This window comes from Hemiscyllium ocellatum, chromosome 10 (genome assembly GCF_020745735.1).
Source record: "Hemiscyllium ocellatum isolate sHemOce1 chromosome 10, sHemOce1.pat.X.cur, whole genome shotgun sequence".
NCBI classification, from domain to species: domain Eukaryota; kingdom Metazoa; phylum Chordata; class Chondrichthyes; order Orectolobiformes; family Hemiscylliidae; genus Hemiscyllium; species Hemiscyllium ocellatum.
In genome coordinates this window covers 33,217,856-33,235,191 of record NC_083410.1, presented here as the reverse complement: position 1 = coordinate 33,235,191, position 17,336 = coordinate 33,217,856, and the positions used below count along the sequence as shown (strand labels likewise).

The window sequence follows — 17,336 nt, the reverse complement described above, 5'->3', positions numbered from 1 at the left end:
TGGGGAGGCAAAGGCCTATTGGTAATTTTACAGTACCAGTAATTCAGAGGTCCAGATATTGTTCTGGTGACCCAGGCTCAAATCCCACATCGTGGATAGTGGAATTTGAATTCAATAATTTAAAAAAAGAACATCTGGAATTAAGAATCTAACAATGATCATAAATCCATTGTCAGTTGTTGGAAAAATCCATGTGGTTCACAAATGTCCTTTAGGAAAGGAAACTGCCATCCTTACCTGATCTGGCCTACATGTGACTCTAAACCTACACCAAGTGGTTGACTCTTAACTGCCCTCTGGGCAATTAGGGATCATGCCCTCATCCCGTGAATAAATTATTTTTAAAAAGTTAATTGAATTTAAATTCCATCAGATGTCATGGTGGGATTCAATTCTTTGGGCCCCCAGAGCCAGGGCCTCTAGATTACTATGCCAGTTATATTACCAATACACGACCACTCCTCCCAAGGACAAGTTTAAGATCATGGAAAGGTTTGATGGTATAGTCTTGAGTAGATTTTTTTTTTACTCATTTTAAGTCCAAAGTGGAACTAAGGAGAAAAGCTTCCCCCGAAGGGTGGCTAAAATGTGTAACGTGCTACCTCATAAAGTTAAAAGGAAAATTGCTGTTAAGGGCAAACTGGATAAAGTAAATGCCAAAGAAAATAAATATCTCATCTGAGAGGATTATTTGAAAGGTGAAAACAAGCTTTATGTGATTGTGTCATAGGGCTTGTGAATTGAATGGCCTGATTTCTGTGCTGTAGATTTGTCTGAAAAAAATAGGGGGCCAGGGAACGGCTTAAAACAAACTTCTATGAATTGTGATATCCTTTGATAAAATTGAAGCATTTTGAAGAGTATTTGTTTTCATATAATTATTGCAAGTGAAACATTTACACTGTATCCAATTGGACGAACTAATAAGGATGCTGCAACAGCTTATTTAATTGATCCCACAGCTACAAATTAGAGTGAGGAGCTAATTGCATTTGGGAAGCTGATGGCCTAATAGTATTATCGCTGGACTGTTAATCCAGAAACCCAACTCATGTTGTGGGTACCTAGGTTTGAATCCCACCACATTTGAATTTGATAATATTCTGGAATTAAGAATCTAATGAATCTATTGTCAATTGTCAGAAAATCTCACCTGGCTCACTAATGATTTTTAGGGAAGGAAGCCACCACCCTTAGCTGGTCTGGCCTACATGTGACATCAGACCCACAGCAATGTGGTTGACTGTCAACTGCCCTCTAGTCAATTAGAAATGGGCAATAATGCTGACCTAGCCAATGACTTCCACATCCATGAATGAATAAAAATAATCAGGAATGTACTTAGTTATGTATCAAATTGATTGTTTCTCTTGTATTTAGCTGACTCAGCTATTCACATCCACAGTTATTGAAATATTTATGAATGTCCATAGTTCACATCACTGAGTTGTATGGAAGTGAAATAACTAAGGTCATTGGCTGCTCCAATTAGTAAGGCAAGGTATGTATGGAGGTTTTATATGAAATACTTTATCTTTGCTATTACAAATATTTGTTAAAAGAAGGAAGATGGGTAGATGATTAGTGAAGTGAAATGGTTTCGTAGTGCTGCTTGTTTGGTGAGCCCCTAACCTCATTCCTTGTGCCTTTATAATGCTGAAAAATGTGTTGCTGGAAAAGCACAGCAGGTCAGACAGCATCCAAGGAGAAGGGGAAATCGACGTTTCGGGCATAAGCCCTTCTTCAGAAACATAGATTCCCCTGCTCCTTGGATGCTGCCTGACCTGCTGCGCTTTTCCAGCAACACATTTTTCAGCTCTGATCTCCAGCATCTGCAGTCCTCACTTTCTCCTCCTTTATAGTGCTGCCAATTGGTGTTCCAGAAACTAATATTTTCCCATTGAAATAGTCTCACATGAGGTTTCAAAGCAGTTTTAAATGGAATATTGTGACCAAATTAGTGATGATGCTAACTAAAAAAAAATGCATTAATGACATTTGTTTCTTCTTTCAATAAATCAGCTGATAGTGTCTTAACTGTTTTTGTTACAATGAGGCTTTGCTGCTTTTTGATGATGTGTCTAAAGCTATCAGATAGATTTAGCAGACAAATATTAATTTTATGGGCTTCTGTTCATTTTCTTGGAGACATTCCAGGAACTTACCAAACTTGTCAAATGAAATACTCTTAGGGCTTCGAAGAGCCAAAATCCCACTGATAGTCTAAGTTAAAAATCACACAACACCAGGTTATAGTCCAATTAAACCTGTTGGACTGTAACCTGATGTGTGATTTTTAACTTTGTACACCCTAGTCCAACACCAGCCCCTCCAAATCACTGATAATCTAAAGTATCTAGAACCAAATGATTATGAATGTGATAGAATTGTTTGGATTGATAGTAAATCATTCACACTTGCATGCAAAGTCAGTGGTTAAAGACAGTTTTAAGACAAAGCTTAATGATATTGGCAACAGCAAGTGGTTTTGTTAACTGCTAAACAAAAGAGAAAAGAAAGCGAGTTTCAGGCAGAGAGTCTAAAACTCAAAGCAGCAAAGTAAAGAAGAAAAAATAAACTGGTGTCCAGGGGGACTAGAAAGACAAAGGGATGATTGTTAACAGAAAGTGTTGGTTTTGACCAGTTTCCTGGAGGGTTTCTCTCCATTAGCCCTCACACACTTCCTCTCACTATTCACCGCATATCTCCTCATTAACTGTGCACCACAGCTCTACGGTGACTCATTCAAATTATCTTTCCCCTTACCAATGTCAGTATTCCTGACACCATGCTTATTACAGTGTGCACCAGGATGGGGTTGTCAGTCTGGAGTTGTTGCTGAATGTGCAGAGTTGTCCATAATGGGTGAGAAAAGGAGGTTAGCTCCACACCTAGCTGGTAGGCACCTGGACGCCCTGATGGATGGGCTGGATCATGAGGGCTGTCCTCTTTCCTCAGGACCACCAGATGTGACTACGGTACTAGAACCTGCCAGCCTGACCTGAGGTTGCCACCAGGGTCAGTGCAGTGTCTGAGTGCTGGCGAATTCAGAACAGTGCTACAAGAAGCTTTGTGAGGTCACCATCTTCTCTTTGCTTCTTCACACTCACTCAAACTCTTCTAAAGTCCCCACCAAGGATCATGATCTGTCATTCTTACTATAGCATGCAGTATCTTCCCTCATTGAGTGTCAACCACCCTAAACTCCCAGACTGCTAACCTTGCATGTTCTTTGTGCCCCGTACCTTTTCTTTCCATTATTCATGCATGGGCTTGGCAGCATTTATTGCCCATCCCTAATTACTCAGAGGGCAGTTAAGAATCAACGACATTGCTGAGGGTCTGGAGTCACGGACCAGCTAAAGATGGCATTTTTCTTCCATAAAGGAAATTAGTAAACCAGATGGGTTTTTCCAATAATTGACAATGGATTCATGGTCATCATTAGATTCTTAATTCCAGATATTTATTGAATTCATATTCCACCATCCGCCATGAATGGAATCAAACCTGGTTCCCCAGAACATTATCTGGGTCTCAAGTCTAACAGTACAGTGGTAATACCGCTAAGCCATTGCCTCCCTAGTGCACTAGCACCAAAAGTGGTAAGTCACTTTCATCGCACTCAATCCCACCTTTTATCTGTTCAAGGAGAAAACAACCCACAACAGAGGTGAAAAAGCCAAGAAGGATGGCAGAGTGCTTGACATTCATGACCTTGCTCTAGACAAGGACAGGACTGTGATCCCGAAACCTGCATATCTTGGCAGCCAAGAAAGAATAATTGGCCGTTGCTCTGCTGCTTTCCCATTTCCATTACTGTGAATATGTTCTTAATAGGTCCAAACTTCCACAGGGCAACTTTGCAAGACCTCTCTGAGAAAGAAGTCACAGATCCCTCAGGAGATACATAGGCACAGCTGCCAGCTGCACCCTGCACTAGTTCAGATACTGACACCTTGGTGGTACTTTAATTAGGTTAGTGCTGTTGTGTATATCACTGCTATATCTCTGCAGTTGGCTGAGGGAATAATGCCCCAGATTGCTGGCACTTAAAAAGCTGAAGAAACCAGGCACCTGCTTAACCCCAGGCAGGAGATAACCCCATAGTGTCAGCTATTCATATCTTCATCCAAATGCACAGGCAGGTTTGTTGAAGACGCCGGACAAACTGGCTCCAAGATTGATGGACTCCTCCAACACTTGGTACCATGCTGGCATGTGAACATTTGGCTGCCACCATGGAGACATTGGCAACTGCCATGGTGCTCAGAGACTTGCACTCCATTGCTTTACCCATTGGTGTTCAGCACCAGCTATAAGGATGACGAGGGACCATGACCAGGGTGACCTTGCTTCTCAAGCCAACAGGGTGGTGCCAGTGAAGGAGCCTCATACAGGTCAGTATGACATGGGGTTTTGACCTACACCTCCGGACAGAGCACCATTGCCCTTCTGTCAACACTGCAGCATTCTATGGCTGTGGTTGTCCTGTATCTTCAACATGTCATTAGAGCACCCTTGGCTGCAGATGTCACATTGGGAAATAACTCCATGTTAGCTCAATGTTGATGCTCGTCCTGAGCTTCCAGACACGTGTTCCTCATTTATTTGTGTGGCAATCTTTTGTGCAGCAGCCACAGGAATGATCATATCATCTGTTCGTCCACTGAGGACATTTCCAATGAGTCTTTGTGGATAATTTCAGAAACAAAGTAGCTTCACAGTAAAGTGAAGATTCAGCAGATACAGCACACATAAATAACACTTGAACAGCATTCTTCTGACAATTGAAACACGAAGCAACAAGGACTTTGTTGGGACATGAAACAACAAGGCGGCCAGCAGGATGCCTCTGTGTTAAGGTTGTGCATAATTGCCCTGATTCAGACATCAGTTGCTCATTCATTTTGATGCACATACAACAGAAGATTGTACATGTTTAAGCTCTGAATGTGGGGCAATATGTCCAAATGCAAGGCAGAGACGCAGTAAACGCAAAGTGAGTAAGTGCTAAGAGAGCAAGTGAGGAGCCAGAGATTCGCCCTGGTCAAATCCATGAGATGGACGCCTGTTTCTTTGCACAAAGTGCCCAGTAGCAACATTGCAATGAAAGGTCTTTGTTGCTCCATTATTGAAGTACAAAACTGTAGTGAGTCAGAGATGTGCTGTGAGGGTGCCATGAGGTCGTGCATGTCTGATACTAGCCTCTGTAGTGGGGGTACAAGCAGGCACCTCATGGAAGGTGCCCTGAGATTTTAGAGACTGCAATTCAAGATGGAGGCCCAGAGGATCAAGTATTGAGTTGGAATCATCAAATACTTGATTTGACTTCGATTTTGCGAGCTGTCACCAGTAGTTTCAGTCTAGTAAGCTAGAGAATAGGAAGCTGCATATCAGCAGGGCAAGATTAATTCATAATGCAAATGGGTATAAGTAGGCCTCTCACTGCTGACAAGTGAGATTCTTGTCTCACCATTCAAAACTTGGGTGGAGAATCGGACTTTTTGTTCTAAATGTTGAGAACCTCATTTCTGCTAATTTTCCCAATTGACCTGCCAATGCACACATTGCTTCTGGGCTGGAAAGACTCAGCCCATAATTTCGACATGAGTCATATGAGAGGGATGATTGCACTGTTGTAGTCATGAACTGGTGGAGAAATGCAGACTATCAGCAAGCCTCCAAAGTGAGATTATGGCTTATTTAGCATTTACCTGTACTGAGAATAATTTCACGCAATTGCAATTTTTAGATTAGGCTGTGGTATAATATTTTTATTAGTGTATTTGAGTTCTTTGCTAAACTGCTCATGGAACCAAAAATGGTATATTCTATGAATGAAGCAATTACTGGAAGTAGCACATAATATTAAGAAAACTGTTATAGAGTGAGAAGATATTTAGAAACTTCTATTGGAATACCTATGGTACGAATTATAGTTCTGTAACAATGGAGCTGTTAATGCCATCTAGGAGATTATGTTGGGTCTAATAATTTAGTGTTTAATGATTCAGTACTTTGGGAATGAATTTTGCAGCTGTATAGTACAGTTTTCTGTGAAAACTATATAAATTATTGGCCTGCATATATTTCTATACTCTTATCTCCATATTTAATTTTTATCCACACAATTTTCAAATTGGCAAACTGGATTTTTAAAATGTATTACTCCAACAATGAGTTCCATCCTCTGGATATTTCTGATTCTTGACAATTATTCACCAAACCATGGCTGTGCTGTGTTTCTTTTGCTGTAACAGCCAAAGTGGAGATTGAATCCTGTAGTGTTGACATGAAACTGATTCAAATGCTAGCAGAATAACCAAATGTGCTAATTGACTGTAAGACATAGGAGCTGAAGTAGGCCATTCACCCTATCAAGTCTATTCCACCATTCAGTGAGATCGTGTTTGATCTGATAATCCTCAACTCCATTTTTTGCCTTTTCCCCATAGTTCTATTTTCTTACTGATTTAAAAAGTCTGTCTCAGCCTTCAATATGCTTAATGACCCACCCTCAACAGCCTTCTGTGATAATGAATTCAGTATTCAGATTCAATACCTTTTGAGAGAAAAATTCCTCCTGTGTCTTAAATGTGCGACCTCTTATTCGGAGATTCCTACACCTTCCCACAAGGGAACCTTTCCACATGTATCTTGTCAAATCCTATATGAACCTTGTATTTTTCAATAAGGTCACCTCTCATTCTTCTTTCACTAAGCAAGTATAGGCCCAATTTACTGCACCTCTCATAAGATATTGCGTCCATACCAGTTACCAGTCTCGTGACCCTTCCCTGAACTGCCTCCAATGCCAACACATCTTCTCATCGATAAGGAATCTAAACTGTTCACAATATTCCAGATGATGGTCAGACCTAGTACCTGAATAGTTTCAGTAAAACCTGCCTGATTTTATACTCCATTCCCTTTGAAATGAAGGACAGCATTCCATTTGCCTTCCCTGTTAAATGCTGAAAGCAGAAATGTATTTGAGACACACGTACAACATCTCCATTTCCTCTGTTCTGTAGCTTTCAGCAGTCTTCCTCCATTTAAATAACACTCCACTCCTCCAATTTTCCTGGCAAAGTGCATGATGTCATTTTTCCCACATTCTATTTCATCTGCCGATTTTTTGCCCTTTCGCTTAACCTGTCAATATTCTTCTGTAGACTCTTGGTGGCATTGTCACCACTTTCTTCCCACCTATTTTTTGTCAATCAGAAACTTGGTGATCGTACATTCTCACCAATCATTCAAGTCATTAATATATTGTAAATAGTTGTGGCTGCAGCACTGTTCCCTGTGGCACTCCCCATGTTACAGGTTGCCATCCTGAAAATGCCCACCTTATCCCAGCTCTGTCTCTCTTAATAACCAATCGTCTACCCATTCTAATATACTGCCTCCAACACTTTGGGCTTTTATCTGTTTAAGTAGCCTAATATTTGGTATCGTCTCAAATACCTTCTGAAAATTCAAATATATTGCACCCACTGCTTCCCTTTTATCCTTCTGGTTGCCTCTTCTCCGATATCTAGTAAGTTTGCCAGGTATGATTTCTCCTTCACGATGTGATGCTGACTCTGCTAGGTCATTTTATACATTTCTAAATTGTCTGCTAGTATGTCCTTTATAATTGACTCTAACATTTTCCAGACATTAAACTAACTGGACTATAGCTACCTGATTTTTGTCTCCTTCCCGATTAAAATAAAGGTAACACATTGGCAGTTTTCTAATTCTATGGGACTGTTCTAGAATCTAAGAATTCATGGAAGATAACTAGTGCATTCACTGTCTTTGTAGCTACTTCATTTCATAACTGTTGGACAACTGGAGTAGCCAATGCTTCTCAGTTGTAACCCTTGGGTCCTCACAAGTGCTTCACCTGCAGTCACACCCACCTTTCCCTATTACAGACCAGTTCTGAGTTAACTCGTCTGATGGTTGTGAGCACCCTCTGGAGTAAAGTCTCCAGGTAGTCTTTCCCTATCCTTGATATGGCACAGTGTCCACAACTCCGATTCCAGCTCCTCAATTCTGATCTGAAGTTCCTTGAGCTGCAAGCACTTACTGATCACATTGGTACCCAGTGTCTTATACATGTTAAAGCAGTAACAATTCACCATCCTGCCGTGGCTATCACATTCTACTTGAGTTGTAAGTTAAAAATCACCAGTGTCAATCTCTTAGTTAAGTGGTTCTTTTTGAAAAGAGAGGGAAGAAAATCCATGTGTAAATCACTTCTAGGGCCCCTCAGGGTTCTGGCATAGTTTTGGCGAAGGCACTGTGCCTTTGAACACAAATCAAAGCCTTTACTTTTACTTCAAAGTCAAGATATATTCACCAATCAGCTGCTTTCCCAACACACATGCCACACTGTTGTTTGTAGTGTTACTCTGCCCCTGTTCTCTCTGCAGATAAGCCACTCAATCCACAATTTCAGCCTATCCTCTCCCACTGTCCTCTTGCTTTGCAAAGTTTACTACTTGCAGTAAATCCTTTTTAAAGCACTTTGTCCCCCTTAGCACAGAATTTCCACTTTAAACAAAATTTCCAACCATTGTCAGAACTTACTCAGCCTTCATCTCGCATTGGCCATCCTCCATACAAACCATGTGGTGACAGAATTGCCTTTCTTATAAAGGTCTGTCCAGCCAACCTGTATATCTGCAGTGATCAATACCTCATTTATCATTGGAATTTGGTGATAAATTTTAACATCCAGCACGAAGCAGTTATTTCCTTTAATTAGGCTATTTTATTACTTGAAGGCTGCTGTCCCAATTAGACTTGAACACTAAAAGCTGAACTTAGAAAGAATGCATCAGTTGAATTTCCACTTTGAACCAAAGACCACACCATGCACACTGAAATGGGATAATTACAGAGTTCACTATATTTAAAGAAATTCTGATGAAAGTATGCTCACTACATTTAAATTAATTCTTAATCTCTTAATATATTAAAAAAAAGAATATTTGCAATCAATGTCCCACATCAAAGATACCTCATCCCTTATAACCACTAGGAGTCATGAATCAACCTGTAAACTGATTGATAACCCACTGTAATCATAGATTGTGGAAGTTAATAATGCCAAGACTATAATAATGCATAAACCAATAGTTTTCCCTTGATATTGTATGCACCATTCTTTTTCAACTCCGAGTTAGAGCACACTGATTTCTTCTTTTTTTTCAAGATTTAAAGGACAGTGGTTTTAACTGACTTGACAGTTCGACCTAATAGACATACAGTTCCTTAGATTTTATCCGCCATTTATGCAAATGAATATCTACTCTTAACAATGATAAGTCGCACACTATGAAATACAAACCTTGCTGCATCAAAAATGGGGTTTGTTTTAACTCTGCACTGAGTCAATTGACCCTGCTTGGTTTGTGCTTAACATGTATGTAAATTGCTTCCAGGACACCTCAGGGTTCTGGCACCATTTTCGTAAAAGCACTGTGCCCTTCTGTCTCTAAATATTCAGGCAATAATGTCTATCTCATTGTGAACTAGGAACCACAAGAATACTTGATAGAGTATCATAAGAAGGAGATTAAGGAAAGTATGGTAATATTAAAGAAACAAGTTTCTCTTGAATTATTTGCCCAGTTTGTGACCAGTTATAATCCAGATAACTGGTTAAGATCTCTTTCTGTAAAATAGAATAGACATAGCTTAAGCATTCACGTAAGAATCTAAAGTGACTCTTCTCAGATTTTGATAATAAGCTTTTGGCTAATGGTGTTCTTCACATTCGAGGCCATCATTTTGCCATATAGAGTCTGAATCTGTGGAGAAAATGTTATAACATACCATATGTAGTATGGTTGTACTACGTTCAATAAAGGGAAGAACTACAGGTCAGACTTAATAGTATTTCTCCTCAATTGAAGATTTCAATTTAATTAAGATTAGACGTTTTCTGGTAGATGTAGTACATATTTTAAAAGATATGAATTACATTTGGATGGAATTTTACAAGGCTGTTATGTACAATTAAATTATCTAGGTGATGTCCTGCACCACAGTAGTGAAGCTCAATTGCTTTCGAGATGTCATCTGAACCAGGAGATTATGTTACAGGCTATAAGTCACTTCAGCTCAACTGTTATTATAGTAGTAATGGTATATTTGTACTAATTTTTAAATGGTTATGGTGCTGTAACATCTGTGTGGCTACAGAATCTGCTAAAGTCTAGCAGTCTACACCATGACAGTCGTTTGAAGAGGCAATTAAGTCCTGAAATAGGATGGGGGAGTACAACAGAAGCCATGATGAAAGCCTTTTGACATATCAATATATAACAAGAAGAGTTAGTGCTAGGTTTCATGTAGCAAACTGATTAGTGGTCTAGGAAAAATATGTAGGCAGACTGTTTTACAGGAACCTAGGAAAAGATGTAATTAGAAAAGACTGTTTAGCTACCAAGCTCACTTTTTTCCCACAGATCATGGACTCCAGGCCAACAGTTTAACCCTGGGTAACCTCCATATTCTTTGATTCTCAAAGATGTTCAAACAAATATTCAACCATATTCATTTATCCGTGTTTCTCCTATATTCAACTGAATCCTGCTTCTCACCATGTGACATTCCTGTTTGATTCACTCGTAGAATGTCGGCATTGCTAACAAGGGTTGTTGTCTGTTAAGAAATGACACATTTCATGGACCAAGTTTGTGCCAGTTTCAATCATGTCTAGCCCTGGACTCAACAATATTTATCCATGTATATCTGACAATTGTGTAACTACTTTTGCTGGGATCTATTTCAGTGAGTTTTTTCCAATAATTGTTTTGATTGATGTTCATTTAACACAGTTCTTTGTTGACTAAGAGGAGCTGCTTTGATAAGCAATGTTAAAAATATGAAGGTTAAGGCCCTGAATCAATACTCCCAACCCCTGCAACCCTAACACTATATTTTCTCAAAGGTATCTAATTCTCTTTGCAGCTTAGAGTTGAAAGGTGTGGTGCTGGAAAAGCACAGCCGGTCGGGCAGCATCCGAGGAGCAGCAGAGTTGACGTTTTGGGCAAAAGCCCTTGTGCCCGAAATGTCGACTGTCCTGCTCCTCGGATGCTGCCTGACCGGCTGTGCTTTCCCAGCACCATACTCTTCGACTCTGATCTCCAGCATTTGCAGTCCTCACATTCTCCTCTTTACAGCTGAGAGTCCTATGTCCCTCATCCTTGTGGTTTGAACTTGTTTCCATTTTGTCTTGAAAATGCACATATGAGGCGTATATTTAATCCTGCTTGTCCAATTAAAATCACTTGGAATTTACCTGCTGGTGGCTGGTTACCTTCCCACAGGTTCTGAATTGAGCCTACTGTTCTTAGCAAACACTGGTAAGCCGTAAATGTGTAGACTGGGTCCCATAGATGTCATCACGCTTCAATTGTTATCTTAACCAGAGGCCTGCATGGAAAAACCACTGTGGCCTTTCTACCAAGTCAACCAAATAAATCTAAACTTCCCTAAACAAATGTTTTGGTTCCTGTTGATGCTCTTCCCCCCCCCCCCCCCCCCCCCCCCCCCCAGCCCCATCGTCAGTTAGTGACTGAACTGAGTGCCTGGGACTATTCCTGCCCCTTAATATTCTACTCCACCTGCTGAGCTTTGGACAAAAACCTAACTATGTCTATGCAGATGAGGGCTAAAATCTCCTGAGTCCTCTTCCGGCACACATGTCTGCTGCCCCAAGTTAAAATTAAAACTATTATTCCAAATGTGGCCTTGTCTGTGATGCATGCAATGTTACAATAACTTAGAGTCTAATCCTTTTGACACGGAATCTGTTTTTGATTAGCTTTTTGGAAACTGTTTGATATCAACTGGAAACTTATAGTGAACAATAGTAATTGTACTTGCATCCTTTTCCTTTTCCACATGTGCTAATAACCATCATTTTAATCATGTTCATGTGTTTGTTATTTTACTGTTCCAAAATGCATTGGTTTACATCTGTCTGCATTAAAATCTAACTACTGTTTATTAGCCCATCTGGGCCAAATCTTCGTGAAAACTTTTTTTTACTCTTTACATTAATCACTTTATTTTTGAGAAGTACCAAATACCACCAAAGTTGAGAAATGAATGAAAAGATTAGATAGATCAGAACTTATTGCCAGGTTAATAGGTTTAGGTTTTTAAATTCTGCAGATCGTAAGAGGAAGGAAACACTGAAGGAGACGAGGTGTTCTGTAGCTTTGAGGTACTGGGAACGAATGAATACAAGTCAGAGAAGGATACATTTAGTCCTGTTTCCAAACACTGAGGATGCGTAGAGAAGGAAGTGTGTGAAGGACATACTGTAGTGTGCTTGGAGTTTAGGAGGAAAAGGTCCTGAAGCTCCAGGAATCATGAGCACAGCTTTTTGTATTTAGCATTACCATCTGTTTCCTATTTCCACACTAGTTTTTAAATCCATTTGTTTCATTAATTTCATGATCTATAACTTAACAATCTTACTTTTAATCTATCAATCTACTTCAGACAGGTGATAGCTTTGACAATTGTCTGTCTAGTGGCTCACTGATAATGTGTTATTCCCACAGTCAGAATGCTTTCCTAACCTTCTCTGATGAACCTTTTATAAATTTTCATTAATTCCTAAGTAGTATTGTGAAGGATTTTTTTTTACAGCATTGAGCCTTTTTATTGTTTTTATTGCATTTCATAACTTTCTTTAATTTTCCCAGGTTCTTATCATTCATCAATGGAGATCTGTCTGACATTGGCAGGCCTGTTATGCAGTGCAATGTGAATGCAGTGCTGAAAACTCATTCAATGGAGATCTTAGCTGAAAAGTTTGCGACAACTGTACCAACACTGCAGATGATTATTGATGGACTGGTACAACCTCACAACTATGACATTAGAGCAGGTAATGAGTTCTAAAAGGAAAAAAATAAACACCGTGGGTAATTCAACAACATTCTTTAGTGTAATAAAATGTATATTTTTAGAACTATCTGAATTTATATGTTGTTTGTAAAATCCTTAGCTATGGATTGTCAAGATTTCTTTTAACAACCTGTCTGCTTGAATTTACTCCTGTTGGTAGTAATCTAACATCCAAATTTTACAACCAATCCCAAATGATTCATCTAATTATAAGCTGAAAATGTGTTGCTGGAAACGCGCAGCAGGTCAGGCAGCATCCAAGGAGCAGGAGAATCGACGTTTCCGGCATGAGCCCTTCTTCCTGAAGAAGGGCTCATGCCCGAAACGTCGATTCTCCTGCTCCTTGGATGCTGCCTGACCTGCTGCACTTTTCCAGCAACACATTTTCAGCTCTGATCTCCAGCATCTGCAGTCCTCACTTTTTCCTCATCTAGTTATAACTCTTGATTAGTCTAATGCTGCTATTTTGTCCAGTACTAGCATCCTATCATTTTTTATGCAACATATACAGAAATTACCAGAGTTTAGCACTAAATTCACATCAACTGAAAAGAGAAAAGCTATTCCTATTTCTCTGAATGACAAATAAAAGTGGAGAAAATTAAATTAAATATTAAATTTCCTCTTGGTATGACTGAATTACAGACATAATCTTGCAGATAAATTAATCAAACTGGTGCCATTAAATCCAAATTCTAACAATTATACGTAAGGATGTCCTAATGTAACTTACATCACAGTCAAACAGCAGTAGCTTAGACCAACAAATAAGGAAGGCACTTGTTAGAATACTAACTTATGACTCTTTATTCATTTCAAAGACTTTGCTTCTGAGGAAACAGGATTTCTGGGATAGCTAGGCTTCTTCCTCTGCCTCCTCTCTTCCCCACTCCTCCCACAACCAGCCGAAGATGCAGTAGGTCATACATTCCCAGCCTTAACATTGAGAGGGACATTAACTAGGACAGCAGTCTCTCTGTCTGTCTGTCTCGCTGTCTGTCTGTCTGTCTCTCTGTCTTCCACTCAGAGACAGTCGCACACATACATGCAAGCACACATTCCTGGTCAAATCCCCCAAGACCCTTGACAGGCCATGGGTAAAATAGTGGTAGGGGTGACATGAGGCATTTAGATTTTTGTTTTATTGGCCACTTGAAGGCCTCAACCAGCCTTATGGTGAGAGCACTACCACTCTCCATAAGACCAGCAGGAAGTCCTAGTGCTGCATTTTGCAATACACCCCCACCCTTCAAGTCTTCCAGCAAACTCTGCCCAGAGAGAGAGAATGTAGTTATTTTAATAGAATCTTAAAATTTTACAGCACCAAGAAAAAAGCAACCAATCTGTTTCCCTCTTTATTCGATCGACATTTTTCTTCCTTTAAGTAATTATTGAACCATTTTCCTCCACTCCCTCAGTCAATGCATTCCAGATCATCATAACCCTCTGGATTTTAAAATCCATCAGTTCCTTCACTGCCTGTTGCCCTATCAAACTTGTAATCATTTTTAATCCGTTAGAAACAGCACAGTATCTTTTTCTGGTCTCTATAGATGTTTTAAACCCTCTAATCCCTGGTACAATTGGAATAAATCCCCTCTGTATCTTTTCCAAGGCATCATGCCTTTTCTACAGTATGGAATCTAGAATTCGACATGATAGTCTAGCTGAGTAAATTATAAATGTATCAAAACTTTCATGCTTTTCTACTCTAAGCCTGGGTTCATATCACTATGGATCTCATATGCCTTTTCAGCACATTTATTAACTTTTTATGTCTCTTTCAAAGATAATGTGTACTAACACCCAAGATCATCTGTTACTGTACCTTTTTTAAGGTACCATTTCGTTCATAGTAAATGCCTCCACTGTTTTTCTTTCCAAATTCATTTCACAAAAGTTGATCTTCTTCATTATCTGCTACATTTCAAGTTTCATGTCATCTGGACACTTTGCAAAAGTCCTGCCAAATCCACGTCAGTAATATATATCAAAAGGAGCAATGGTCCTAATATAATGGTCCCAGGGGATACCATTGTGTAATTCCCTCCAATCTGAAAACAACCATTCATTATTAGTCTCTACTTTTAGTCTCTCGGCCAATTTCATGCTGTCACTACCCCTTAATCCTCGGGATTTAAATTTTTCTGACAAGTTTATTAAATTTCTTTTGAGGATCTTCCCTGAGCTGATAGCCAAATATTTAGCAGTTTACCCTAATAGGGATTTGTCAGTGGTAGAACAGATAAACTGCTGTGTCAGTCTTTATAAAACAATTATTTGGGGGAAGATGTTGACGTTATGGAACTGTCATTGGATGAGTAATTCAGAGACCCAGGAAAATGTTTGAGAGACACTGGTTGAGTTCAGTTAAATTAACAAATGGGACTGAAAAGCTAATTTGAGTAATGGTAAGCATGAAACTATCATGGATTATCATAAAAGCCGACCTGTTTCAGTAATGTCCTGTAGATAAAGGGAATCTGCTATCCGCGTCCGGACTGGCCTATATGTGACTTCAGATACCATGTAAAGTGGATGACTTCTAACTGCCCTCTGAAATAGTCTAGCAAGCTATTCAGTTCAAGGACAATTAGGGATTAGCAACAAATGTCTGCCTTGCTCACATTGCTCACATCCTGTCAAATAATTTTTTTCAAAGCACAGAAAAACATTCATGGCAACATGCAAATATGTGGGTTTAAACATCATTTCTCAACCTATTCAAGAAAATATATGTTAATAGGCATGTGTAGAAGTTCCTGACACTCACTTTCCCCCGTCCTGCATTGCAGAAAAGCCATTCCTAGTACTGCCTCAATCTGTGTTCTCATAACTGTTACGACATGGAGTAAACTCTCCTGCTTAATGTAAACCAGCAACACAGAAAAGGTTTATCCTGTGCAGTAATCTGTGAAAATGCGAGTGGCCAAGTACTATTTAAAGTAAATATTAAGAACTTTATTTCTTAAAGTTTACCAGAGAGTAATTAACTAACAGCTATTTACAACTCTTTCCTCTAATCTATCTTTTACTTTCCCTTCTATAATACTAGTTCAATAAAACCTCCAAGTAAGATTTACCAAAAATTCAAATTTCAAAACCAGGCAGTTATTGAATCTTCCCTTTTGTATCTTCCTGTGTAAGTTTTTTTTCTTGAGGATTTCTATTTTCCAGATCCTTGACAGATAAGGTACCTTTAAGAGAGCTGTGTTTCGGGCAGTCTATATATGCGGGTGGCTTGGCAGTTCTCCCCCAGCTGTTCAATTTTTCCCGGTCTTATACACCAAAGTATCGGATCGTTTTAATGGTGTTAATGTTGTCAAAATACTAAATTCAAACTTGATTGGAGCTTGGTATTTTGGGGCATAATTTAAACTGATGGGCGGAATCAGTTTTTTTTGTCGTCTCCAGGCAGCCCAGCTAATCTAGCTGTTCGACCAAATATTACATTGTTACCTTAAACAGAAAAAATGGTGCTGTATCGGGTAGTTTTGCTAGCTTTTAACTCTTAAAGATACAGTATCCCTTACACCTTCATAATATTACATAAGAACACAAGAAATAGGAGCAGGAGTCAGCCATCAGGCCTATTGAGCCTGCTCTGCCATTCAATAAGATCATTTCATGAACTCAGCTCCACGTACCCGCCCACCATTACCCTTACCCTTACTTCCTTCAATGTTCAAAAATCTATCTGTGCTTTAAGAACATTCAAAATGGTATCCTCAACTGCTTCACTGGGCAGGGAATTCCACACATTCACCTTTGGGTGAAGAAGTTCCTCCTCATATCAGTCCTAAATCTGCTCCCCCTTATTTTGAGGCTATGCCCCCTAGCTCTAGTTTCAACTGCCAGTGTGAAACAACCTCCCTGCTTCTATTTTATTTATTCTGTTCATTATTGTATATAAACATTGAGCCAAAATATCAATTGTTTCTCTGACTGCAGAAGCTACCTGACTTGTGTTTTCTGTTTTTATCTCCACTTCATTTTTGCTGTTAGTTAGTTCTGTTCCAGTAAATTCCAAACTAACATATCTTTTAAGAAAGATTATTGAGATATAATTGCATTTTGGTCTGGTTCCAATACCACAGATCTACCAGCACAATACTTCTGTAATTTAATTGTTTGTGGTTTTCAGAAAACAATAAAAAGTTCCGAAAAAGTATATCAAAATGTCAGATAATTGCCATGTTTCTCATCACATAATCTTTTTGTCACAATAATTCCAAACACTTCAGTACAATCTTACAATCAGTTATAATTTTGCTTAGAGTGTATTGGTTCTGGATATAGGTGGCATCTGTAAAAATAAGCCAATTTATTTTGTGATCAGTGCTGTTATGTTTTCTGATCATTATGTTAATGACATTCACATATGCAATTAAGGACTTTGTACCACA

The 17,336-nt window shown here is 39.2% G+C and overlaps 1 protein-coding gene across 1 annotated transcript in view; it reads left to right on the top strand.

Annotated features, from left to right (window-relative positions):
- srbd1 (S1 RNA binding domain 1) overlaps positions 1-17,336 on the top strand; it is a 265,465-nt gene that overhangs the window by 243,450 nt on the left and 4,679 nt on the right. The window contains exon 20 of the mRNA XM_060830869.1: positions 12,726-12,910. Within this exon, the coding sequence (XP_060686852.1) occupies positions 12,726-12,910 (185 nt within the window). The remainder of the gene's footprint in view (positions 1-12,725; positions 12,911-17,336) is intronic.